The sequence below is a fragment of the Carcharodon carcharias genome, chromosome 31 (assembly GCF_017639515.1).
Source record: "Carcharodon carcharias isolate sCarCar2 chromosome 31, sCarCar2.pri, whole genome shotgun sequence".
Taxonomy (NCBI): domain Eukaryota; kingdom Metazoa; phylum Chordata; class Chondrichthyes; order Lamniformes; family Lamnidae; genus Carcharodon; species Carcharodon carcharias.
Genome location: NC_054497.1, coordinates 13,374,519 through 13,401,692, shown reverse-complemented (window position 1 = coordinate 13,401,692; position 27,174 = coordinate 13,374,519). Strand labels below are relative to the sequence as shown.

At 47.2% G+C, this 27,174-nt stretch overlaps 1 protein-coding gene across 4 annotated transcripts in view; it reads left to right on the top strand.

Moving 5' to 3' along the window:
- Positions 1-2,957: 2,957 nt before the first annotated feature.
- Positions 2,958-27,174, top strand: part of zgc:92360 (uncharacterized protein LOC436988 homolog) — a 314,360-nt gene continuing 290,143 nt past the window's right edge. For 2 of the 4 annotated variants that reach the window (XM_041177836.1, XM_041177834.1), the window contains exons 1-3: positions 2,958-3,361; positions 15,362-15,492; positions 23,717-23,808. In XM_041177836.1, coding sequence (XP_041033770.1) covers positions 3,271-3,361; positions 15,362-15,492; positions 23,717-23,808 — 314 coding nt within the window. In that variant the 5' untranslated portion in view covers positions 2,958-3,270. The remainder of the gene's footprint in view (positions 3,362-15,361; positions 15,493-23,716; positions 23,809-27,174) is intronic. The other 2 variants (XM_041177837.1, XM_041177835.1) reach the window with 2 other exon arrangements.

Here is a 27,174-nt window from a genome sequence, read left to right as displayed (position 1 = left end):
ACGTAGTAAATCTCTCTAACAGTTTACTATTGGAAAGCAAGGAGTTTGTTCTTGCACATGGCTTCAATTCAGGTGTACCTTCAAAAGGGAAGAGGTATTTGCTGAGCTCGAACTCCTCTATTCCCAGCTATCCCACCACAAAGCAGTGTCAAATGAAGAAGTTCAATCCTTGAAAGCGTGTCTAGCTGATCTAGTGTACGGATATTGCAGGATACCTAATGACTTGGCCAATTTTCACATGCAGCATGAATGTCTGGTGGCACTGTAAGTCCTCAAGGCCAACCCAGACATACATACCTGTAAGCTCAACAAAGGGACTGGAATAGTCATCCTTAACAAATGTGACTGTATTGCCAAAATGCTCATCGTACTTAATGACAGGTCCAAATTCATATCCACTGGACCTGCGCTCAGCACGACTGCACAGTCCTGCTCAAAAGCAAGTTACAAAAATGCTTGTTGGACTTGTGTAAGAGCAATGAGCTGCCCAGTGGTGTATATGACAGGGTTCGTCCTCATTGGCTCACTGTGTCCACGTATGTATGGGCTGCCCAAGACGCACATAAGTGATGTCTCTTTACATTCCATCTTATCTATGACTGGTTCTGCACAACATGAATTGGCCAAATGATTGGGCCGGTTGCTACAGCCATTTTTGAGCAACTTTTCTGGGTACATGATGAAGGATTCCTTCACCTTTGTGAAGGCCACACTAGCAATAGCAATGCTCTGCCCATGTGTGCGTTTGAAATCGCTAGCTTATTCACTCAAGGAAGCCATAGACATTTGCACCATGTCGCTATATCCATGGTGATCTAGTCGCGCTGCCATTGTCAGAATCTGTATTAATTGATCTTACGAGCTCAGCAACTCGCGAAGTTGGATTCAGTTTTACCAACACCGTGTATGCCCAAATAGATAATGTTACCATGGGATCCCCTCTAGGCCCAGTTCTTGCCAAAATCTTCATCGGTTTCCACGAGCAACATATTATCAATGGAAAGACCTCCAACCTCCTACCCCATGCATATTTCTGCTACATAGATAATACATTTGCTATATTTTAATTTGCAGCTGCATGTAAGAATTTTCTTACACACCTTAATGGACTCCATGCTGCACTCAAATCCACCTTTGAAATGGAGCAGTCAAACAAGCTTCCTTTTCTTGACATACCTGTTGAGGAATCTGCCAGTGGGTTCTCTGCTATTGTCTACCGCAAGCCTACCTTCACTGGTCAATATACACGTTGGGATTCCTACAGTCCCACACTCAATAAGACTGACCTTGTTGGTAACCTCATAAATAGGGCCTGAGCCATGTGCTCACTGTGCAAGCTTGATGCCAAAATAGGGCACATCAAAGCAATCCTGTGGGATAACATCTACCCTAATCAGACCATTGCTCACTGCATGACACACAAACTCATGAGTGAGCCTAAGGCTACCACTTTTGGTTCGGAAAAGTGCCCAGTCTACCTCAGATCACCCTGGAAGGGTAAGGTATCTCAAAAATTTGAACACAAAATGAAGCTAGCCATTTCACACTGCTACTGTGCAGCAGCAACGAGTGGTATTTACCACTAACAGGGTGCTGCTGCTAAGCCAAAAAGACTTCCTACCTATCACACAAATGAGTAATGTGGTATATGGAATTCAGTGCCAGTATAATGCCAGGTATGTAAGCTGTACATCCTAACAACTGGTGGATGGTATCAAAAAGCACGTCCCTTCAGCTGTTCACAACAGGCACTGTACTGACTGTACTCAACAAGCCCATGCTTGCAAAACTTAGAACATAGTGACCAACATTTGAAGTGATTCACTATTGGGCAATACTTACTAAACAATCCTGATTGTGCTAAGAATTACACTAACAACCAGTTTAAGATTATCAGTCAGGCTTGCAGTGTGGCCACGTGTGCTAGAAGCTACATGTATTCACACACAGGGTCCTGCCCTTTGCCAAAAGGAAGAACATGTCCACGCATTGAACCTTTTTAAACTAAACAAGAGGTTGGGGGACAGACATTCCCTGGCTCATTCGCCAAGACAATGTGTTGACCATTCAGAGTCAACTTGCCTGGTTTGAATTTGAACAAAAGCTTGGCAGTTAACTGTTCCCTGGGTGCATTCACCATGGCAACACCTCCACCAGAGTCCACTTGCCAACCAATCTGCACCCTCTTCTCACGCAGTATTAATTGTTGTTCCCTTTTAGATTTGGTATTCTTGCAAATCTGTCCTGATGAGTGCAAGACAAAAAGCTTCAACAGCCTGTCTCTTTTCTCAGTAACTAGTTCTTTGGTTCTTAAAGCACAGCTGTTAAGTCATTCAATTAATAATCCAGATGTACCATGGCAGTTGACAAATTTGAATTCCATTATTTTTAATGGATTTTATAAAGCTAGCATCAGTTGAAAGTGAAACAAAAACAGAAAGTGCCGGAAAACTCAGCAGGTCTGGCCGTATCTATGGAGAGAGGAACAGAGTTATTGTTTTGAGTCCAACAGACTCTTCTTCAGTTAAAAGTGACCTTTCACATTGCGAATGAAGCTCTTTTGAAGTTTAATTAGTTGCTGGTGTGACCGAAGAAACGGGGTAGCCAATTTGTGCCTAGCAAACTCCCTCAAACAGCTGATGCCCAGTGCACACCCCCTCCCCCAAAACATAAAGGTTAATTCATCTCATTTGTTGGTTTCGCGTAAAATTATTTAATGAAATAACAGTGTGAAAGCACTTTGAAAGATCACCGACCTTGAAAAACTGACTGTTTCTCTCTCCCCCCGATGCTGTCTCCCCTGCTGAGTATTTCCAGTACTTCCTCTCGGTTTGAGGTTTGCCTTGAGTTTTGAGCGCAGGTGGCTGCTGTACGTGAGGCAGCCGCGGGGAGGCGGTGCCGGCCCACTCTTGCTAATTGCCATTGAGAGGGACGAGCCCACTGCTCGGTGTCATTGAGGAATGCGGAAAAAGAAGATTTTGCAGCCTGTGTCTCACTCACCTCGCCTGCCAGTTCCTACAATCCCAGCTTTTACTGCACACCATTATTTTCCCAGAGAGAGAGAGAGAGAGAAGCTCCTGTCCTGGAGACTGAATTCCGGAGAGGTGAAATAACCAGGGGCTTGATAGAGGGAGGTCCGCAAGCAAGGCAGCCACTTCTGTGCTTTCACTCGAGCTCTCGCCACTGCAAGTTTTCGCCTCAAGAGAAAGGAACACTGTCGTTTGATCTAAGCCTTTCTCTCGGCGCGTTTGCAAATTGGTATTGAAAGGTATGTCAGCTGGAAAGGAAAGGATTTTCAGAGCGCTCAAAGATGTGGTGCAAAAACCCGGGAATGCGATCTGCGCTGATTGTCAACTGCCAGGTGAGTTCCATCTGAATTTTGACCTGCATTGGGATGGAAGAGTTACAAGGCGAGTTCCCACCTCCCTCCCTCCCTCCGTCTCTCTCTCTCTCTCTCTGTGTGTGTGTTAGATAGACCCAAGTGAGCAACTGATCACTGCAGAGCTTATGAAGAAAGTTTATCTGCAACAACTTCTTCACCCAGAAGAGGACTGAGGCTCTGAGCTGAGCGGGTGTTGGGTGATTGCAATGAGGAGGCTCAGGTCCAGGGAGAGAATTGCAGAGGGGGATACCATGCTGGCTAAATCAGAACGCCCAGGGGTCCAAGCCCCACTCCAGAGACTTGAGCACACGAATCCCAAAGCAGTACAGGGGGAGTGCCACACTGCCAGAGGCGTTAGCTTTCAGATGGGATGTCAAGTGGAGGCCACGCTCTGCCCTCTCTGGTAGAAGTAGAGACACGATGGCACTAGTCAAAGACGAGCAGAGGAGTTCTCACCAAGGTTACTGAAAAAAAGCACATGCCACCTGGCCATTGCTGTTCATGGGAGCTTGCTGTGCATAAATTGGCTGATGCGTTTTCCTACAAAAGAGCAGCGACTGCAGTTTTAATTTAAAAAACACTCAAGTTGGCTGTAAGGCATATTGGGACATCCTGTGGCTGAGGGACATTCTCTGGGTAGCAGCATCACACACTGATGGAACCCGGGCCAATGGCTGTCTGGAGAAGTTAGAGACATACAACGCAGAAGGAGGTCATTCGGCCCATCATGCCTGCCTCAGCTCTTTGTAAGGGCTTTCCAATTAGTTCCACCATTTTTTCCCCCCTTTCCAAGGCTTTATCCAAATCCCCTTTTTGAAAGTTCCTATTGAATCTGCTTCCACCGCTCTTTCAGGCAGCACCTTCCCAATCACAACATCTTGCTGTGTCAAAAATGTTTTAGACCATAAGACCATAAGACATAGGAGCAGAAATTAGGCCATTCAGTCCATTGAGTCTGCTCTGCCATTCAATCATGGCTGATAAGTTTTTCAACCCCATTCTCCTGCCTTCTCCCCGTAACCTTTGATCCCCTTACCAATCAAGAACCTATCTATCTTGGTCTTAAATACACTCAATGACCTGGCCTCCACAGCCTTCTGTGGCAATGAATTCCATAGATTCACCACTCCCTGGCTAAAGAAGTTTCTCCTCATCTCTGTTCTAAAAGCTCTTCCCTTTACTCTGAGGCTGTGCCCTCGGGTCTTAGTCTCTCCTACTAATGGAAACATCTTCCCCACGTCCACTCTATCCAGGCCTTTCAGTATTCTGTAAGTTTCAGTCAGATCCCCCCTCATCCTTCTAAACTCCATCAAGTATAAACCCAGAATCCTCAAACGTTCCTCATATGTTAAGCCTTTCATTCCTGGGATCATTCTCGTGAACCTCCTCTGGACCCTCTCCAGGGCCAACACATCCTTCCTGAGATACAGGGCCCAAAATTGCTCACAATATTCTAAATGTGGTCTGACCAGAGCCTTATAAAGCCTCAGCAGCACATCCCTGCTTTTATATCCTAGTCCTCTCGAAATAAATGCCAACATTGCATTTGCCTTCCTAACTACTGACTCAACCTGCAAGTTAACCTTAAGAGAATCCTGGACTAGGACTCCCAAGTCCCTTTGCACTCCAGATTTCTGAATTCTCTCCCATTTAGAACATTCTATGCCTCTATTCTTCCTACCAAAGTGCATGACCTCACACTTCCCCACATTGTATTCCATCTGCCACTTCTTTGCCCATTCTCCTAACCTGTCCAATTCCTTCTGCAGCCTCCCTGCCTCCTCCATACTACCTGTCCCTCCACCTATCTTTGTATCATCTGCAAACTTAGCCAGGATGCCCTCAGTTCCTTCATCTAGATCATTAATGTATAAAGTGAAAAGTTGTGGTCCCAACACTGACCCCTGCGGAACTCCACTAGTCACCGGCCGCCATCCTGAGAAGGACCCCTTATCCCCACTCTCTGCCTCCTGCCAGACAGCCAATCTTCTATCCATGCTAGTACCTTGCCTCTAACACCATGGGCTCTTATCTTACTGAGCAGCCTCCTGTGCGGCACCTTGCCAAAGTCCTTCTGGAAGTCCAAGTAGATAACATCCATTGGCTCTCCTTTGTCTAACCTACTCGTTACCTCCTCAAAGAATTCTAACAGATTTGTCAGGCATGACCTCCCCTTGATGAAACCATGCTGACTCTGCCCGAATTTACCACTTTCTGGTTCTTTTGCTAATCACCTTTAACATGTTCCAACCCTTGTGCCAGAGGAAACAGTTTCTCCTTATTTACTTCATCAGAACACCTGCTCATAATTTTAAACATCTCTAATTAAATCTCCTCATAGCCTGCTTTTCTCCAAGGAGAACCAGCCCAGTATATCTCCAGTTATTTAGGGGCAGATTAGCAGGAGCTAAAAACTTGGGAACCATTAAAGATCGAGAGAGGTTTATTTATCAGCACTGAGCACTGAATGCCCTTCTGTCGCCTCACTGAGGCAATTGTCCCATTGACCCCTTAGAGGGTGAGACTGAGCAGTTAATAATGGGAAACAAGGAAATGGCAGAAACTGTGAGTAAATATTTTGTACCTTTCCTCACAGTAGAAGACGCTTAAAGTACCCCAATAATAGTAGAATAATCATTATCGCTAGACAAAAAGTACTCGGCAAACTGGTGGGACTAAAGGCTGACAAGTCCCCTGGACCTGTTAACCTGCATCCTTGGGCCTATGAACAAGTGGCTGCAGAGATAGTAGACGCATGGGTTGTAATCTTCCAAAATTCCCTAGGTCCTGGAAACATCCCAGTGGATTGGAAAACAACCCCTATTCAATAATGGAGAGAGACATGAAACAGGAAACAAGAGGCCAGTTGGTCTAACATCGATCATTGGGAAAATGCTGGAATCTGTTATCATGGAGGCACTAGTAAGACATTTAGAAAAATCCCACGACAGTCAGGCAGAGTCAACATGGTTTTATAAAGGGAAATCGTGTTTGACAAATTTATTAGAATGCTTTGAGAATGTAACAAGCAGGGTGGATGAAGGAGAACCAGTAGATGTAGTGTATTTAGATTTCCAAAAGGCATTCAGTAAGATGCCACACAATAAGAGCTCACGGTGTTGGGGATAATATATTACCATGCAGAAAGGATTCATTAACTAACAGAAAATCAGGAATCTGAATAAATGGGTCATTTTCAGATTGGCAAACTGTTACTAGTGGAGTGCCACAGGGATCAGTGTTGGGGCCTCAATTATTTACAATCTATATTAATGACTTGGATGGAGGGACTGATGATACAAAGATAGGTAGGAAAGCAAGTTGTGAAGAGATCACAAACTGTCTGTAATGGGAGATAGACGGATTAAGTAAGTGGGCAAAAATTTGGCAAACGTGGGAAGATATGAGGTTATCCACTTTGACAGGAAGAATGGAAAAGCAAAATACCATTTAAATGGAGAGAGACTGCAGAGCGCTGCAGTACAGAAGAATGTGGGTATCCTCATGAATGAAACACAAGACGTTGGCATGGAGGTGCAGCAAATATTTGGGAAGGTAAATGGAATGTTGGTCTTTTCTACCTCCACCTCAATGCCATTTTCCCAAGGGGGTTGGAGTATTAATGTAGCAAAGTCTTGTTACAGCTGTACAGGGTGTTGGTGAGACCACACCTAGAGTACTGCATACAGTTTTGGCCTCCTTATTTAAGGAGGGTTATACTTTTAGTGGAGGCCGTTTAAACATGATTCACTAGACTGACTTTTGGGGTGGCATTTGTCTTATGAGGGAAAGGTTGAGCAGATTGGGCTTATACTCATTGGAGTTTAAAAGCATGAGAAGTGATCATATTGAAACATATAAGATTCTGAGGGGGCTTAAAAGGAACATAGGAAATAGGAGCAGGAGTAGGCCATTTGGTCCCTTAAGCTTACTCTGCCATTCTATAAAATCATAGCTGACCTTCAACCTCAATGCCATTTTCCCCACACTACCCTCATATCTCTTGATATCTTTAATATCTAGAAATATAGCAATCTCAGTCTTGAACATACTCAAAGACTGAGCCTCCGCAGCCCTCTGGGATAGAGAATTCCAAAGATTCACCATCCTCTGAGTGAAGAAATTCCTCCTCATCTCAGTCCTAAGTGGCCTGTCCCTCATTCTGAGACTGTGTCCTCTGGTTCTCAAAACCACCCAGAGGAAACATCCTTTCTGCATCTACCCTGTCACCCTGTAAGAATTTTGAATGTTTGAATGAGATCACCCCTCATTCTTCTAAACTCCAGAGAGTAAAGGTCCAGTCTATTTAATCTTTCCTCACAGGACAATATCTCCATCCCAGGAATTAGTTTAATGAACCTTCATTGTGCTCCCTCTATAGCAAGTATATCTTTCCTTAGGTAAGGAGACCAAAACTGCACATAACACTCCAGGTGTGGTCTCACCAAGGCTTTATATAATTGTAGTCAGATATCTGTACTCCTATACTCAAATCCACTTGTAATAAAGGCCAACATACCATTTGTCTTCCTAATTGCTTGTTGCAACTGCATGTTAGCTTTCAGTGACTTATAAACAAGGACACCCAGGTCCCTTTGGACACCAACACTTTTCAATCTCTCCATTTGGGAAATAATCTGCTTTTCTGTTTTTCCTACCAAAGTGGATATCTTCACATTTTTTCCATATGAACAAGGTGTAGGAGTAGGGCATTCAGCCCCTCAAGCCTGCTCCGCCATTTAATAAGATCATGGCTGATATGATCATAACCTGAAATCTACATCCCACCTGTCCCCGATACCCTGTCGTCCCCTTGCTTACCAAGAATCTCCCCACCTCTGGCCTTAAAAGTATTCAAAGACTCTGCTTCCACTGCCTTTTCTCTCAGAGAGTTTCAAAGACTTAAGACCTCTGAGTGAAAAAATTTTGCCTCATCTCTGTTTTAAATGGGTGACCCCTTATTTTTAAACAGTGACCCCTAGTTCTAGATTCTTCCACAAGAGGAAACATCCTCTCTACGCTCACCCTATCAAGGCCCCTCAAGATCTTATATGTTTCAATCAAGTCGCCTCTTACTCTTCGAAAATCCAGCAGATACAAGCCTAGCCTGTCCAGCCTTTCCTCATAAGACAACCCACCCATTCCAGGTATTAGTCTGGTAAACCTTCTCTTTACTGCTTAGAACACAATTACATCCTTCCTTAAATAAGGTGACTAATACTGTACACAGTACTCCAGATGTGGTCTCACTAGTGCTCTGTACAACTGAAGCATAACCTCCCTACTTTCGTATTTTGTATTCTGCTCGCAATAAATTATGACATTCTTTTAGCTTTCCTAATTACTTGTTGTACCTGCATATACGCCTTTTATGATTCATGCACTAGGACACCCAGATCCCTCTGCATCTCAGAGCTCTGCAATCTCTCACCATTTAGATAATATGCCTCTCTTTTATTCTTCCTGCCAAAATTGACAATTTCACATTTTCCCTTATTATATTCCATTTGCCAGATCTTTGCCCACTCACTTAACCTATCTGGATATTTTTGTAGTCTCCTTTTGCTCGCTTCACAAATTACTTTCCTACCTATCTTTGTGTCATCAGCAAATTTGGCAACCAACTCATCCGAGCCTTCATCCAAGTAATTTATATAAATTGTAAACAGTTGAGGTCCCAGCACTGATCCCTGTGCCACCTTAGTATAAAGGATATGGAGACTTAGAAATTAATGGTAGAAGGGCAAAGTCAGCAAGGATTTATGAAAGGGAAATGATGTTTGACAAACCTGTTGGAGTGTTTTGGGGATGTAAATAGCAGAATAGATAAGGGGGAACCAGTGGATGTGGTGTATTTGGATTTTCAGAAGGCTTTCGATAAGGTCCCGCAAAGGTGGTTAGTAAACAAAATTAGAGCACATGGGATTGGGGATAATATACTTGCATGGATTGAGAATTTATTAACAGACAGAAAACAGAGAGTAGGAATAAATGGATCATTCTCAGGTTGGCAGACGGTGGCTAGTGGGGTACCGCAAGGATTAGTGCTTGGGCCCCGGCTGTTCACAATCTATAACAAAAATTTGGATGTGGGGATCAAATGTAATATTTCCAAGTTTGCTGATGACACAAAACTAGATGAGAATGTTGTGAGGAGAATGCAAAGAGGCTTAAAGGGGATTCGGACAGGCCAAGTGAATGGTCAAGAACATGACAAATGGAATATAATTTGGGTAGCTTCAGTTGTACAGGGCACTAGTGAGACCACATCTGGAGTACTGTGTACAGTATTGGTCACCTTATTTAAGGAAGGATGTAAATTGGACAAGCAGGAAAGTGGAGTTGTGCCCAAGATCAGTATATTGAATAGCAGAGTAGGACCGAGAGGCTGAATGGCCTTCTTCAGGTTCTCTCTCTTCTGTTCTTACATTTAATTTTAAAATTCTCATCCTGGTTTTCAAATCTCTGTAGTTTTGCCCCTCCCTCTATCTGCTACCTCCTCCAGTCCTACAAACCCTCTGGGATTACTGCTCTAATCCTGGCCTCCAGGCTAAATGCCGCTCAACAAATCTCGTTCTGCTTAAATGACCAGACAACGACAGCTTGCATTTATATAGCGCCTTCAATGTAGTGAAACATTCCAAAGCGCCTCACAGGAGCCATTATCCAACTAAAATTGACACCGAACCACATAAGGGATATCAGGAGGTGTGACCAAAAGACTGGTCAAAGAGCTAAGTTTTAAGGAGTGTCTTAAAGGAGGAGAGAGAAGTGGTGGAGAGGCTTAGGGAGAGAATTCCAGAGTTTAGGGCTCAGGCAGCTGAAGATACAGTGCCAATGATGGAGCAATTAAAATTGGGGTTGCGCAAGAGACTCAATTAACAGGAATTCAAGGATTGACTCAATGCCAACCTGAAAAATGTACTAAGGTAGAGTAGGTACAGTTGGAGATCTGGAGACCAATTGCACTAATTTTCTGGATTGCTTTTTTTTTTGCAATTTTTCTTCTCAAACCTGTTTGCAAACTGCTCAACGTAAAATCTTCCAATGCAATCAAGCAATGCTTTAGAACACAGCTGGCTTCACTTCTTGCATTAAATTGACGTGTTTAGCAGTGTTAACCCAGAATTGATTTATTAACACAGATGAAATTGGGGTTATTAGCAATATTAAATATTTCATTCAGTGTCACAGCCACTACTTGTAAGTAACCTGATGTTAAATTACTGTAAGTGACTGTAAAGAACTACGATGAATCATTTTAAAAACTTTAAAACAGTGAAATGTACACAATTGACTAAGAAACTGTCTGCTGTCCATCAGTGATATGAATAAATGATTCATTGTCATTCTTTACAGTCACTGTTATCTGTTAGCAACCCTGCACTTTAAAAAAAAATTTAATTTTAAGAGTCCTCTTGAAGAACTCAGCAAATAGACAAGTTAGCAGAAACTCACAATGGTGAACGATTTACCTGGGGGGTGGGGTCACTTTCCAGTGCTGAGGATTGTAAGAACCCCAGATGCACTGAACATAACTTGCACTTAAGATTCCTTGATCATTTATGCTGCTTTGGCTGATTTTGGACAAGTTGGATAAATCAATGTCGACTCGAGTGCAAATCCTGAAGTCAGTTGTCCTCCATTTGACTCCGCCCCTCCCCAACCCCCTGTTTTGCTCGCTACATGGATCAGTGGACAACTTCTGCACGGCCAAACACTCATCTACAAAAATTTGTCACTAACCATTGGCCTTGTCCTTGCCGAAATTTCAAACGTCTTCTAGGCCCCCCCAAGTGGACGCAACACTGCCCAACAGTCACTGAGGGTCAGTTTGCCACAGCATTCTCGCCTCTGAGTCAGAAGGTCGTGGGTTCAAATCCCATCCAACCCAAGTTGACATTCCCAGTGTGGCACTGAGGGAGTGCTGTACTGTCGGAAGGGCTGTCTTTTGGGTGAGATGTTAAGCGGATGCCCTGTCAAGTGATGTATTAGTTCCCAAGGTGTTGAAGTGAAAATCAGTGGAGAGTTCCCTGGTTCCGTGGCCAATGTTGGTCCCCTCAACCAACATGATCCAAACAGGTTGACTCAACAGTGATCTCATCACTGTTCTCAAGGCTTGAAGCAATGTTTAAGACGGGAAAATTATCTGCCATGTTTGCCTAAAAAACAACTGAGTTTATTTATTTGTTCATGGGATGTGAGCATTGTTGGCAAAGCCAGCATTTGTTACCCACCCCCAATTTCCCCCTCTGACTGTGGTGGTGAGCTGCCTTCTTGAGCCGCCGCAGTCCATGTAGTGTGGGTACACCCACAGTGCTGTTAGGGAGGGAGCTCCAGGATTTTGACCCAACGACAGTGAAGGAACGGCTGATATATTTCCAAGTCAGGGTGGTGAGAGGCTTGGAGGGGAACTTGTAGGTGGTGGTGCTCCCATGTGTCTGCTGCCCTTGTGCTTCTAGATGGTCGTGGTTGCGGGTTTGGAAGACAACATTGAAGGATGGTAGGCAAATGGCTTCAATAAGTAGTTCACTAGCTGTGAAACTCTTTGGGACATGTAGAAAACCTAAAAAGCTCGTTTTTGAACACAAGTTCTTTTTTAGTACTGTGCACTCATACTGATAGAGAACTGCGTTCAAAATAACAGCAGATGACCTCTAGCCAGCGATGCTGCACAGCTTGGATGACTGCACTGACCAAACCACATCACATCAACACCCAACCTGAGCTGTTTAAATTGGGCATAAAGTTTCTTGCAAAACAAGTTGTGTCGAGCCATTCTCAGTCGGTCAACGATCCAGGTTTAAAACTTCTGTATTAAATGGTACAGAGAGGCAACGGGCCCTGTCAGCTCCCCTCAACGTCAAATATTAATCAACATTTCAATGAGGGTTTAGCCTGCCATCTGCTTTCGCAGCCAGATGTTTCATTTCTGTGATAAACTTCAACCTAAACCCGGCTATTCAAAGCATTATCCTCATTTGGTTTTCCAATCCCTACAACAACAACTTGCATTTGGGTAACACCTTTACCGCAGCAAAACATCCCAGGGCATTTCGCAAGAGGACAATGAGGTAAACTTTGACAACAAACCACATAAGGAGTTATTAGGACTGGTGGCCAAAAACTTTGTCAAAGAGGTGGATTTTACAGACCGTCTTTAAAGAAGTTGGAGAGAGGTTTGGGGAGGGAATTTCAGAACTTAGGGCCCAGGCAGCTGAAGGCATGGCCACCAGTGGTGAAGCGATTAAAATTGGGGATGCTCGAGAGGCCTAAATTTGAGTGCAGAGATCTCGGAGGGTTGTGGGGACTGGAGGATGTTACAGAGTTGGGATGGATGAGACCATGGATAGCCCTAGTGTAGACTGCGTCACCTTAGGAGCAGGTTGATGCATTGGCAACCCAACCCCTCTTCCTGATTACATTACCTTCTGCTCTGCTGGTGTCAGATGCACAGCTCAGTGTGTAGCATTCTCCCCTAGCTCAGCGTAAGAGGGTTGTGGATTCCAGTCCCACTCCGGAGACCCGAGCACAAAATCCAGGCTGACACTTCTGATGTCCACACTGAGAGAGTGCTGCACTGTTGGAGGTGCTGTCTTTCAGATGAGGTGTTGAACCAAGGCCCCAAGAAAGTAGATGTAAAAAAGATCCCACAACCACTATTTCGAAGAAGAGCAGGGGAGCCCAGTCCAGGGAATCCTGGATCAATAATTATATTTCAATAGGATAATTCGGATCTCCTGGGCTGGGATAAGAGGCTAATTTAAATCCCTGCCTTCTGATTGCTATCCAGTCACCCTTTGCTTGAAAGTATGAGCGTAGAAACATTGGGTGAGGCTAGGATAATGTGCAACTGTTGTCAAAATGCCAAATAACTGGCTGCGAGAAATGAGCCCCACCCTGACTGAGTTGACACATGTAGAGATGCTAGGGAGCAGACAACAGCTAGTGGATCTGTGCCCGAACAAGAGGCAGCAGAGAGGGAGAGAGAAATAGCATAACAGAAAGAACGATGCCTGAACTTGTGTGGGAACAGGAAGAGGCTAACCAGCCCTGCGAGTCTGTTCTGCCATTCAATAAGGTCACAGCTGACCCATATCTTAATCCCAACTAACCCCTATCACCTGTGCCTCCATAACCTTCAACGTTTAACATTTTCAACTGACCCCCTAAACTTAAAAGCTGGTTTATGGGGGAAGAGAGTTCTGGATTTCTACTACCCTCTGAATGAAGATCTGCGATGCTGACATCACCCCCTCAAGGGACTGAAGAAAAAGGAATGGATTTTCACCTTTCACAACCTCAGCACATCCTAAAGCGCTTCACAGCTAATGAAGTATTCCGGGAGCATAGTCGCTGTGGTAATGCTGGAAACTGGTCTAGATCAGGGATCCTCCTTCCATGCACCTCGCAGGACAATGGATATATTATCAGCTAAACCTGCCACTTCGAGAGAGTCCTTACCTTGTAAGGTGTCAGAACTTGCTACCACTCCTGCAGCGAGGCAGATTTGGGCTTGTCCAGTCCAGATTTGTCCACTTGCCCTGACATGCCAGGGCTGTGCACATGGCAACCAGGTGAGGCGAGATGGGGCCAAGCGCCTGCACTCACAAGTGATCATTTCGAATCATCTACAAAGAAGCTTCTGGTGAATCGTCTCTCTGTCTCCCAGGCATCCCTGAGGGGTACAAGGCACTGCTCACCCCCATCCCACCCTGCTCCACTGTCACCATAGTAACTGGCTTGGTTCCTGGAGCGGTCTTGCCATTATGGGCTGGGCATGTTGTGTGGCGCGCTGGTTAAGAATTTAACAGTGCATTACAGTGCTCGTAACAATGACAAAGTAAAATTGGGAAATGTAACACTTGTTTTCAAGCCCCCACACAGCATCAAACACTCCCAGGACAGGTACAGCACGGGGTTAGATACAGAGTAAAGCTCCCTCTACACCGTCCCCATCAAACACTCCCAGGACAGGTACAGCACGGGGTTAGATACAGAGTAAAGCCCCCTCTACACTGTCCCCATCAAACACTCCCAGGACAGATACAGCACGGGGTTAGATACAGAGTAAAGCTCCCTCTACACTGTCTCCATCAAACACTCCCAGGACAGGCACAGCACGGGGTTAGATACAGAGTAAAGTTCCCTCTACACTGTCCCCATCAAACACTCCCAGGACAGGTACAGCACGGGGTTAGATACAGAGTAAAGCTCCCTCTACACTGTCCCCATCAAACACTCCCAGGACAGGTACAGCACGGGGTTAGATACAGAGAAGCCTCTACACTGTCCCCATCAAACACTCCCAGGACAGGTACAGCACGGGGTTAGATACAGAGTAAACCTCCCTCTACACTGTTCCAATCAAACATTCCCAGGACAGGCACAGCACGGGGTTAGATACTGAGTAAAGCTCCCTCTACACTGTCCCCATCAAACACTCCCAGGACAGGTACAGCACGGGGTTAGATACAGAGTAAAGCTCCCTCTACACTGTCCCCATCAAACACTCCCAGGACAGGTACAGCACGGGGTTAGATACAGAGTAAAGCTCCCTCTACACTGTCCCCATCAAACACTCCCAGGACAGGTACAGCACGTGGTTAGAAACAGAGTAAGCCTCCCTCTATCCTCTCTTTACAATAGGCCTCAGCTTGTAGCCTACAATAACATTTCCTACCGCACCATAAGTCCCTCTGTCAACTCGTACGGACTGCAGTCAGCTTGTGGCTTGCTGCCCACAGGAAAGTGGTCTGAGGCTATTCAGACTGATCCCCTATGGGATATTCACACCTAAAAGAGGGGACGCTTTTAGTCGCTTCCTCTGCACAAATTGTCCAAACGGCTGCTGGAGCTTACCATCCCCTCTATTGTTTAAATAGAGTTTGGGGTGTTCAAGATGAAGAGTCTTGAACCAAACCGTTTGTAGAAGTATTACATTTCTGCTGTGCGCTGATTTTATATTCTTTCTCTCAGAACCTGAATGGGCCTCAACCACGCTTGGAATCTTCATTTGCCTAAAATGCTCGGGGATTCATCGAAACATCCCTGATGTGAGCAAAATCAAATCTCTACTATTGGACCCTTGGGAAGATTCCCAAATTCAGGTAAAAGACAAGTGGATAGTGCTCAGCAAGTGCAGAGAAAATTCATCATCTGGCACACAATCTTTGCATCATCTCATTTATTTTATTATGGGCATCGCTGGCTGGGCCAGCATTTATTGCCCATCCCTAATTGCCCCTTGAGAAGGTGGTGGTGAGCTGCCTTCTTGAACCGCTGCAGTCCGTGTGGTGTAGGTACACCCACAGTGCTGTTAGGGAGGGAGTTCCAGGATTTTGACCCAGCAACAATGAAGGAACGGCCGGTATATTTCCAATTCAGGATGGTGAGTGACTTGGAGGGGAGCTTCTGGGTGGTGGTGTTCCCATGTGTCTGCTGCCCTTGTCCTTCTAGGTGGTAGAGGTCGTGGGTTTGGGAGGTGCTGTCTAAGGAGCCTTAGTGAGTGCATCTTATAGATATTACACACTGCTGTGTCGGTGGTGATGGGAATGAATTTGATGGTGGTGAATGGGTTGCTTTGTCCTGGATGGCATCAAGCTTCTCGAATGTCATTGGAGCTGCACTCATCCAGTCAAGTGAAGAATAACCTTCCTTGATCGTCTCTTTTTTATTTACAGTAGTCTCCTATGAACATTCCTCTCTTCTCCCTCCTCAATTAGAAATTACCCTCTCTTTCCACTCTCCTTCCTCCCTGTATCTACATATTTTCAAATCAATACTTGTTGCACTATGGTAATCTCTCTCTCTCAGGGATTCAAAACTATGGAATTCCTTCCTCTCCTTCCTTATACAGTCTACAGGATTTTAAATTTACAGTGTCAGGTGTAGCTCGGTGGGTAGCACAGTTGCCTGCATGTCAGTAGTTTGTGAGCTCAGGTCCAGATGCGGGAACTTGAGTGCAGAATCCTGGTGGAACTCCCATTGCAGAGGGAGCGCTGCACTGTCAAAGATGCAGCATTTCAGATGTGACATTAAACTGAGGACCTGGCTGCCCCTTCAGGTAGACGGACTGGATCCCACGGCCACTATTTTAAAGAAGAGCAGGGCCGTTGTTTCCTGGGCCAATATTTATCTTTCAACTCAACATCACTAAAAACAGATTACCTGGTTATTATTTCACTGCTGCTTGTGGGATCTTGCTGTGCACACATTGGCTGCTGCCTTTCCTACATCACAACAGCGTCTACATTTAAAAAAAAGTACTTTGTTGGCTGTAAAGCGCTCCAGGATATCCTAAGGTCCTCACCAGACACCTGACTTTTAGCCTGTTTATTGAACACACTTCTCTTGAACGTGTCAGGCAATCTTGTGGAAACTAAAATCCATCGTTCCAGACAGCAACAAAAAGTCTACCTGGGTGGGGAAATGTGGCTGTGGCACATGTCGGGTTAAGCCTGAGCTTTGATATCAGTGATCTGTCATAAAGGTTCTGAGTCACTGCTCCTTGCTTGAGTGGCACTATCTGGTCAGCACATGCATCACAAACCACAGCTATAACTGGGTAGGAGCTCAACCAGCACCTCACTTAAAAGCTTTTTTTGATTACCACTTGGTTCTGTAACTATTTATCTGTCTCTCTATAATTGTCTCTCTCTCTCATGCTATGAAACTATCTCTGTAACTGCGTCTCACTCAGTAACTCTCTCTGTAATTGTCTCTCTCTGACTCAGTAACTCTGTCTCTGTAACTGTTTCCCTCTCTCTCACTCTGTCATTCGCTCAATCTCTGTAATTGTCTCTCTTTCTCACCCTCTTGCACTGTGCAATTTTTCTCTATCGCTCAGTAACTCTATCTCTGTAACTGTCTCTCTCACCCTCTATCGCTCAGTTACTCTCTCTCTTTAGCTGTTTCTCTCTCACTATCTCTCGCTCAGTAAATATCTGTTATTAAAAACAAAAAAACTGCGGATGCTGGAAATCCAAAACAAAAACAGAATTACCTGGAAAAACTCAGCAGGTCTGGCAGCATCGGTGGAGAACTTCAACTCTTTTCTTCTCCGCCGATGCTGCCAGACCTGTTGAGTTTTTCTGTTATTGTCTCTCTCACTACCTTGTATTATGTAATTGTCTCTATCGCTCAGTAACTGTCTCTCTCTCTCACACTCTGTCATTCAGTAACTTTCTATTCTCTGTTACTATCTCTCTCACGCTCTCTCTCTCTCTCTCGCGCTCTGTAACTGCTTCTCCAGGTAAAATCTTATGCCCCTTAAGACGAATCTCAGGACTTGACAATTTCAAGGTCCCAGCCCTAAATTTGCCTTCAGCTCATCCAGCAGCACAAGCTCCTGGGAGATGCCTCCTAATTGGCCGGCTCCATATCTGCTGTCCAATGAAGGCAGAGGTGGGTGCTATGGGGCCACGGGAGGAGGGTGCCCACCTCCATCTTGAGCCTCCCTCTGAGGAGGTATTGACTTTTGAAAATTGAAACGTGGGCCGCAGCTGCCGGACCTTCACAAGGTGGTATTTGGCCACGACTGTGGTCCCCCCGATCGCTGCGCCACCATTGGCGGTTGCAGGATGGGGTGGTTAACCCAGCAGCTCCTGGCACCTGCCGGGTACTCAATGGTGGGGCGGGGGGGTAGACATTCACTGCCGGCATCTTCAATCTGCCCTTGATTGGGTCAGTTAACTATTCAAATGAGCTACCCTAATTGATGACCCGCCTCCAGCAACATTGCCCAGAGGTGAGCTACAGATCTGATATCAAAGTTCCCTCACGGTCCCTCCTTTAAGGCCCCCTCCGTGGGATCGAGAAGATTTTGCCCTCAACTCTCACTCAGCAACTGTTTCTCTGAAACTATTTTAAGAAGCATTTAGATGAGCACTTGAAACTCCATAGCATACGGGGCTATGGGCCAAGTGCTGGAAAACGGGATTAGAATCAATAGGGGTTTGATGGCCGGCGCAGACACGATGGGTTTCTGTGCTGTATAACTCTCTGACCATCTCTCCCTTACTCCTCGGCTATGGATCTCTCTCTCTCTCTCTCAGTAACTCTCCATCTCTTTGAAACTTTTTTTTCTCTCTTTCCCATTCTGTAACCGTGGGTGGGATCGTCCCAGATTTGTGTGACGTACGGTAGTGGGCGGGAAAAGGAATGGTGGCTTTTCACACTGTATCGTCCCAATCCCTCCTCATTAATCCCGCGTTCCCGGGAAACATGCCCTTTCGATGGTGGGTGGGCTCTCATTTGCCCAGCATGCCGTCACCTCGCTGCTTCCTCACGCCAAGCGCCATATTTAAACTGCAGCCGCGCGCACACCTCTTGGGGCTTCCAGCCCAGGACTGCTGCACAGAAAACATGGCCCCGAAAGGCAAGAAGGCTGAAGCCCCCTGATTCAGCAGCGAGTCCCCGGAACACCTTTTGGCTGCTGCTGGGGCCCTCGGTGATGTCCCCCACCCCCGGTCTGGACACCTGAGCTCCAGCGATCTCACCACTCCGGCTTGGTAGGTGATGGCAGTGGTGGTCAGTGCCAATGCTGCCCAGAAGAGGTTGGCCATCCAGTGTAGATAGAGGATGAATGATCTCATCCAACCCACCAGGGTAAGGCAACCATCTCATCACTCTAAACTCACACACACCCAAACCCATCACACACTCACTGGCATCTCACTCACTGCCAGCTCAAGGGACATCACCACTCACCCTCTCACACACACCCTCACATCTCCATCTGGCCTCACCTCCTCTGGAGGCTGCCTCCTCAGCCCTCACCATCTTGAGGCCACTTGCACAGACCGACATGTAGCCCCACACACACACCCTGGGATACCCCCCTTCTCCAGTGCAGCCCTCACCCTGCAGCCTCTTCCCTTGCCTGAGGCCACTTCTCCCCCTTCCCCAAGCAAGACCTATCCCTGCAGCCGTTGAAAAGCACCCCCCCCCCCCGCCTTACGGCTGGTCTGGTGGGTAGAGACCTGCCCCTGAGCCCCCCTAACAGTGATGTGGTGCTGCCTGTGAAGCCTGGCGCTGATGCCCGTGAGTGCTGCCTGAAGCAAGGTCAGCAAACAAACCTCAAAGTCCTGAGTGAAGTGCAGCTCACCAGGTGCATGTCGCTTATGTACAGTTGTGAAACACGTCGGTATAATTCCCGGATGATCCAGCGCGTGGTGGGGTGGGGTGGGGGGTGCGCGGGGGTGATTCTGGCGAGCAGGGATTATAATTATATCATAAAGGGTTACAATCAAGTTCCTAACGTCCGCTGGCAGGAACGTATCCCACCATCGACAGGCAGAACAGATCACAAACTGATTTCACAACGTCGTGAAACTGATTTTTGGCCTTCCTACCATATTGCCCATTCTCTCTGTAACTGTCTCTCTCTCTCTCACTTTTTCCCAAACCATCATTTAATCCTCAGTCTGGCTTTCTTCCTCTCACCATCTGTCCATGCATCTCACTTTCACTTTCGGTTTCTGTTCGTTTTTCTGTTTTCACACCTAGCGATTGTCACTCGTTCTGCCTCTCTCTCTCTCTCTTCTCTCTCCCCTATTGTCTATCACAAACCACCTTGTATTTAGATAGCAGCTTTGACATATTAAATGGCCCAACATGCTTCACAGTAACAATTATCGAATGAAAATTTGACATTGAGCTCCATAAAGAGGAACCGAATCTGGGTCGAAGTGATGGGCTTGGGCCTGGAGTGGCAACTGAAACATGCATATTGGGCACTGGGAGACACAGGTTGGCAGCTTCCCGCTGTCATGGGCTGATTTTGCCCCTGGCGGAGCTCAGCAATCCTGGGCGGGTGTATGGATGGAGGCTGGTAGATTTTGAGCAGGTTTGATATACAGCGAGATCTTACCAGCCCCATTCCCACCCCACCCCCCTCAAACCCCTCAACCCCCACCCCCCCACTCCCACCACCCCCCTCTCCGGCACCAGAAGTCTGCCAGGAGCACAATAAAATCTGTAGAGCGGAGAGGAGCCGCTGCCCTCTTCCTGGCCCTGGTGTGGAAGGTTCTTTGAATTTACCTCAGAGAAGGCTCTCCGGCTGTACCTGATAAGGTGACCACACTCGGGAGTGGGTTAAAACATCCCCAGTAATTTATATTTCATTACTGAAGTTGTCCAGGGAACCCAGCCCCCTCCACCACAGAAAGCAGTGGCAAGTGGGCAGCAAATGAAGTCACCCCATTTTAACTGTCGGCACCTTTCCCATTGATCTTTGTTTTAAATATGTTCATGGGCTGCGAGTGTCAGGTCCAGCTATTTATTGCCCATTCCTAATTGCCCTTGAACTTTCCCACAGTCTCCCTCTCGCTCTCATGCACTCTTTTCCCCTCTCACCTACTCTCTCTCTCTCTCTCCTTCACTGTTTCAATCACCCTCTCTCAGTTTCCCTCTCACTCGCTGTTTCAATCACCCTCTCTCAGTTTCCGTCTCACTCGCTGTTTCAATCACCCTCTCTCAGTTTCCGTCTCACTCGCTGTTTCAATCACCCTCTCTCAGTTTCCCTCTCACTCGCTGTTTCAATCACCCTCTCTCAGTTTCCCTCTCACTCGCTGTTTCAATCACCCTCTCTCAGTTTCCCTCTCACTCGCTGTTTCAATCACCCTCTCTCAGTTTCCGTCTCAATCTCTCCCTCTCACTCTGTTTCAGCCTCCATCTCACTCCTTCACTCTTATCCCTCGCGCGGCCTGTTTTTCACCCCTTGTACCTTGAAATCTCCTAGTGTCAGGAGATAATGTCTGAAAACATCATGTGGATAATTTGTAAATATATCCAGTGGTCATGGACAGAGCAAATGTAACCATAGACTGACTCGGCAGGGAGCCACGCAGATTGGGGAAATGTTACTTTACATCTCCTGTTTTAAATATATTTGCTCAGCAGAAGACAGAATGAATCAAGCAGTTCTAAGGCACCCACAACCTGAAACAGCTACAGTCTGAATCAACTTCAGTCATAATCAGCTGAAAGCCTGTATCAGCTACAGTCTGAATCAGCTAGTCTGCTTCAGCTACAACCTGAAACAGTTACAATCTGGATCAACTTTGGTCATAATCAGCTATAGTCTAAATCAGCTACAGTCTGAACCAGCTACAGTCTGAACCAGCTACAGTCTGAACCAGCTACAGTCTGAACCAGCTACAGTCTGAACCAGCTACAGTTTGAACCAGCTACAGTCTGAACCAGCTGGTCTGCTTCAGCTACGGCCTGAAACAATTAGCCTGCATTAGCTATAGTTTGCATCAGCTGCAATCTGCATCGGCTAGAGTCTGAAACAGCTACGGCCTGAAACAGCTACAGCCTGAAACAGTTACAGCCTGAAACAGTTACAGCCTGAAACAGTTACAGCCTGAAACAGTTACAGCTTGAAACAGCTACAGCTTGAAACAGCTTAAAGTTTGAATGAGCTCAAACCCTGAATCAATTATAAGCTAAGTCAGTTACAGGCTGAAACAACTATGGTCTGATAACTAGATGAGGAGATTGTAATTTCGAATTGGTTACTTTCTAAGACAATTAATGTCTTGGCGGGGGAATGCGAAATTACACAGAAGAGTTTTCTCTGCTAAGGTTCACGTGGATGATTTTTTTTCCGTGTCTGAGAGTTTCTGGTTCAAAGTTGATTTGTGATTGCAAAAGACCAATGTCAGAGATAAGGTGACTTACAGCTCAGTCAAGGAGGTAATATTAAGAAGGCTCTTAAAGAATGAGAGAGAGAAGGACGAGAGGTTTAGGGAGGGAATTCCAGAGCTTAGGGTCCAGGCAGCTGAAGGCATGGCCGCCAGTGGTGGAGGGAAGAGAGAGAGGGTTAGCAGAACAAAGAGTTTGGGGGTAGGAGGAGTTGTAGGGGCGGAGAAGTTTACAGAGGTGAGGAGGGGTAAGGCCATGAAGAGATTTAAACACAAGCCTCTGGTCTCGCTGGAGTGCACATCCAAAACTATCAACTTTCCTCCAATACCTCACCCAAGGGCCATTCCTCATACGAAACCCTGGAACACAGAGAATCAACCAGCTGGTTGATTGTGACAGGTATAGCAGAGCCAAACTTACTTGTGGCCTCACTCAGATACGCTCACCTCTGGCACAGTTATGCCTCTTTAAAGAAGTGAGCGACACATCTGTGTGAAGCAATAGTTGACACTCCGGCCATTGCCCTCATTAAAGTGCCAACGCACTTGGTGCACAAAGATTGGAGATGGGGAATGAAAGGCTGTTTGTCCAACAGTCAAGTTTCATGCAGTTGGGTAACCAATGTGCTCATTTTCCAATGGGCTGTGGAAAGGCAATGCACCTGGATGATGGGCTAACGGCAACAGTGTGGAGGTGGTGGGCTGAGGGAGCAGTTCAATACAGGATGTCATGTGATAAAACCGCCAAGAATACACCCGACCATAGCAACCTAAACTTCGGGGTTGAACATCTTTTGCATATATCATTGTTCCTCCATTAACATTGGGGTCAAAATCCTGGAACCACTCACCACTCCCCACCCCCACATCTCTAACAGCATTGTGGGAGCAGCATGACCACACTGAATGCAACTGGTTTAGGAAGACCACCCACCACCATCTTCTCAAGGACCCAACTAGAGATGGGCAATAAAAGCCAGCCTTGCCAGTAACGCTCGCGTCCTGAGAATTAATGAGAAAGAAAAGAACCCAGTGTCCTACTCCAGATGTTGAGAGGCGATGTGACACCTCTGCAATAAACTTGCCCTTCAGAACTTTGCCCCATCACCTGCTGTCTGTCCGTATTTGAAAATATTGCCCCTGCTTATTTTGTCTACCCTGTTAAGGTTTTTTTTTTATTGATTCATGGGATGTGGGATGGGATGCTAGGTGGGCCAGCATTAATTTCCCATCCCTAATTGCCCCTTGAGAAGGTGGTGGTGAGCTGTCTTCTTGAACTGCTGCAGCCCATGTAGTGTAGGTACACCCACAGTGCTGTAAATCCCTTTATAAGGACCCATCTGTTTGAGGCTGAGGAGCTTATATTTGACCCAGTCGCTCAATGTTACCCTTCCCACTGATGTTCGCAGTGCTCTACTGCAGTCAGCTGGTGGCGTAGCGCCCATACACCCTCCCTGATCTCACCCTTGACAGTGTGAGTGAGGCACGGGGCTTGGAAGTTGCTGGGGAAGGGGAAGTGAAACCCTCTCCCCATAAGGAACTTTGACCTTAAGTTTTCTTGTGCGCCCTGTCACGTCTGGCTGAAGGTTAACATAGCAGCTGTCTGACAGCAGAGAAAAAGGAATTTGAGTGCGCACATATGTCCTCCCTAGTCTTGAAGTTTAACAGGATATCTCTCTTCCAGTATATGGCCCAACATGGAAATGAAACTGCCAAGGAGAAATATGAAGCATTTGTTCCCATGTATTACTACTTACCAACCTACATGGACTGTCAGTGAGTACAGTGCACAGGCTGAACACCAATTCTCTCTGTCTTTCTGTTGGAGTTAGGGATAGTGGGAGATAATCATTAGGAAAGTATCTGAGATGCCATCAGTTTATCTGGACAGTTGTTGGCAATGTTAGTTAGGCCTGTTCACTTGATTTGGTTGAGCTGTGCACTACAAGGCTTCAGTCACACCTCACACTGGGCTACCTATGTTACACACTGGACTGCCTGCATCACACACAAAGCTAGCTGCGTCTCACACTGTTCACACATTGGGCTACCTGTGACACGCACTGGGCTACCTGCATCACACACTTTAACACACTGGGCTACCTGCGTGACACGCTGTTCACACACTGGGCTACCTGCGGAGTGCATTGGGCTACCTGCGTGGCGCACAGTTCACACACTGGGCTACCTGAGTCACACACTGTTCACACACTGGGCTACCTGCGTGGCGCACAGTTCACACACTGGGCTACCTCCATCACACACTCTTCACACACTGGGCTACCTGCGTCGCACACTGGCCTACCAGTGTTGCACACTGTTCACACACTGGGCTACCTGTGTCGCACACTGGGCTACCTGCGTCACCCACTGCGCTACCTGCGTCACACACTGGGCTACCAGAGTTGCATACTGTTCACACACTGCGCTACCTGCGTCACACACTGGGCTACCTGCGTCACACACTGGGCTACCAGTGTTGCACACTGTTCACCCACTGCGCTACCTGCGTCACACACTGGGCTACCAGAGTTGCATACTGTTCACACACTGGGCTACCTGCGTCACACACTGGGCTACCTGTGTCACACACTGGGCTACCAGTGTTGCACACTGTTCACCCACTGCGCTACCTGCGTCACACACTGGGCTACCAGAGTTGCATACTGTTCACACACTGGGCTACCTGCGTCACACACTGGGCTACCTGCGTCACACACTGGGCTACCAGTGTTGCACACTGTTCACCCACTGCGCTACCTGCGTCACACACTGGGCTACCAGAGTTGCACACTGTTCACACACTGGGCTACTTGCATCGCGCACTGTTCACACACTGGGCTACTTGCGCGCACACTATTCACACACTGGGCTACATGCACGCGCAATGCTCACATACTGGGCTACCTGCATCACACACTGAGCTACCAGTGTTGCACACTATTCACACACTGGGCTACCTGCGTCACACACTGTTCACACACAGGGCTACCTGCGTCACACACTGGGCTACCTGCTTCACACACTGTTCACACACTGGGCTACATGCACGCGCACTGCTCACATACTGGGCTACCTGCATCACACACTGAGCTACCACTGTTGCACACTATTCACACACTGGGCTACCTGCGTCACACACTGTTCACACACAGGGCTACTTGCGCCACACACTGGGCTACAAGTGTTGCACACTGTTCACATGCTGGGCTACTTGCATCATGCACTGTTCACATACTGGGCTACCTGCATTACACACTGGGCTACCAGTGTTGCACACTGTTCATACACTGGGCTACTTGCATCACACACTGTTCACACACTGGGCTACCTGCGTCACACACTGGGCTACCAGTGTTGCACAATGTTCACACACTGGGCTACCTGCATCGCACACTTTTCGCACAGTGTGCTACCTGCGTCACACACTATTTACAATTGGCTACCTCCGTCACACACAGTTCACAGACTGGGCTACCAGTGTTGCCCACTGTTCACACACTAGGCTACCTGTGTCAAACACTGTTCACACACTGGGCTACCTGCGTCACACACTGGGCTACCTGCATCACACACTGTTCACACACTGGACTACCTGCATCACACACTGTTCACACACTGGGCTACCTGCATCACAAACTGTTCACACACTGGGCTATCTGCGTCACACACTGGGCTACCTGCGTCGCACACTGGGCTACCTGCGTCGAACACAGTTCACACACTGGGCTACCTGCGTCACACACTGGGCTACCTGCATTAAACACATTTCACACACTGGGCTACCTGCTTCAAACACTGGGCTACCTGCGTCAAACACTGTTCACACACTGGGCTACCTGTGTCAAACACTGTTCGCACACTGGGCTACCTGCGTCGCACACTGGGCTACCTGCTTCACACAATGTTCACACACTGGACTACCTGCATCACACATTGTTCACACACTGGACTACCTGCATCACACACTGTTCACACACTGGGCTACCTGCATCACACACTGTTCACACACTGGGCTATCTGCGTCACACACTGGGCTACCTGCGTCACACACTGGGCTACCTGCGTCGAACACAGTTCACACACTGGGCTACCTGCGTCACACACTGGGCTACCTGCATTGAACACAGTTCACACACTGGGCTACCTGCGTCAAACACTGTTCACACACTGGGCTACCTGCGTCAAACACTGTTCACACACTGGGCTACCTGCGCCGCACACTGGGCTACCTGCTTCACACACTGTTCACACACTGGGCTACCTGCGACAAACACTGCTCACACTCTGGACTACCTGGGTCACACACTGTTCAAACACTGGGCTACCTGCGTCGCACACTGTTCACACACTGGGCTACCTGCGTGTAACACTGTTCACACACTGGGCTACCTGCGTCACACACTGTTCACACACTGGGCTACCTGCGTCACACATTGTTCACACACTGGGCTACCTGCGTCAAACACTGTTCACACACTGGGCTACCTGCGTCAAACACTGTTCACACACTGGGCTACCTGCGTCAAACACTGTTCACACACTGGGCTACCTGCGTCAAACACTGTTCACACACTGGGCTACCTGCGTCGAACAATGTCCACACACTGGGCTACCTGCGTCGCACACTGTTCACACACTGGGCTACCTGCGCCATACACTGGGCTACCTGCATCACACACTGTTCACACACTGGGCTACCTGCGTCGCACACTGTTCACACACTGGACTACCTGCATCACACACTGTTCACACACTGGGCTACCTGAGTCACACACTGTTCACACACTGGGCTACCTGCGTCACACACTGTTCACACACAGGGCTACTTGCGCCACACACTGGGCTACCAGTGTTGCACACTGTTCACATGCTGGGCTACTTGCATCATGCACTGTTCACATACTGGGCTACCTGCATTACACACTGGGCTACCAGTGTTGCACACTGTTCATACACTGGGCTACTTGCATCACACACTGTGCACACACTGGGCTACCTGTGTCGCACACGGGGCTACCAGTGTTGCACATTGTTCACACACTGGGCTAGCTGCATCACACACTGGGCTACCAGTGTTACACACTGTTCACACACTGGGCTAACTGCATCGCACACTTTTCACACACTGTGCTACCTGCG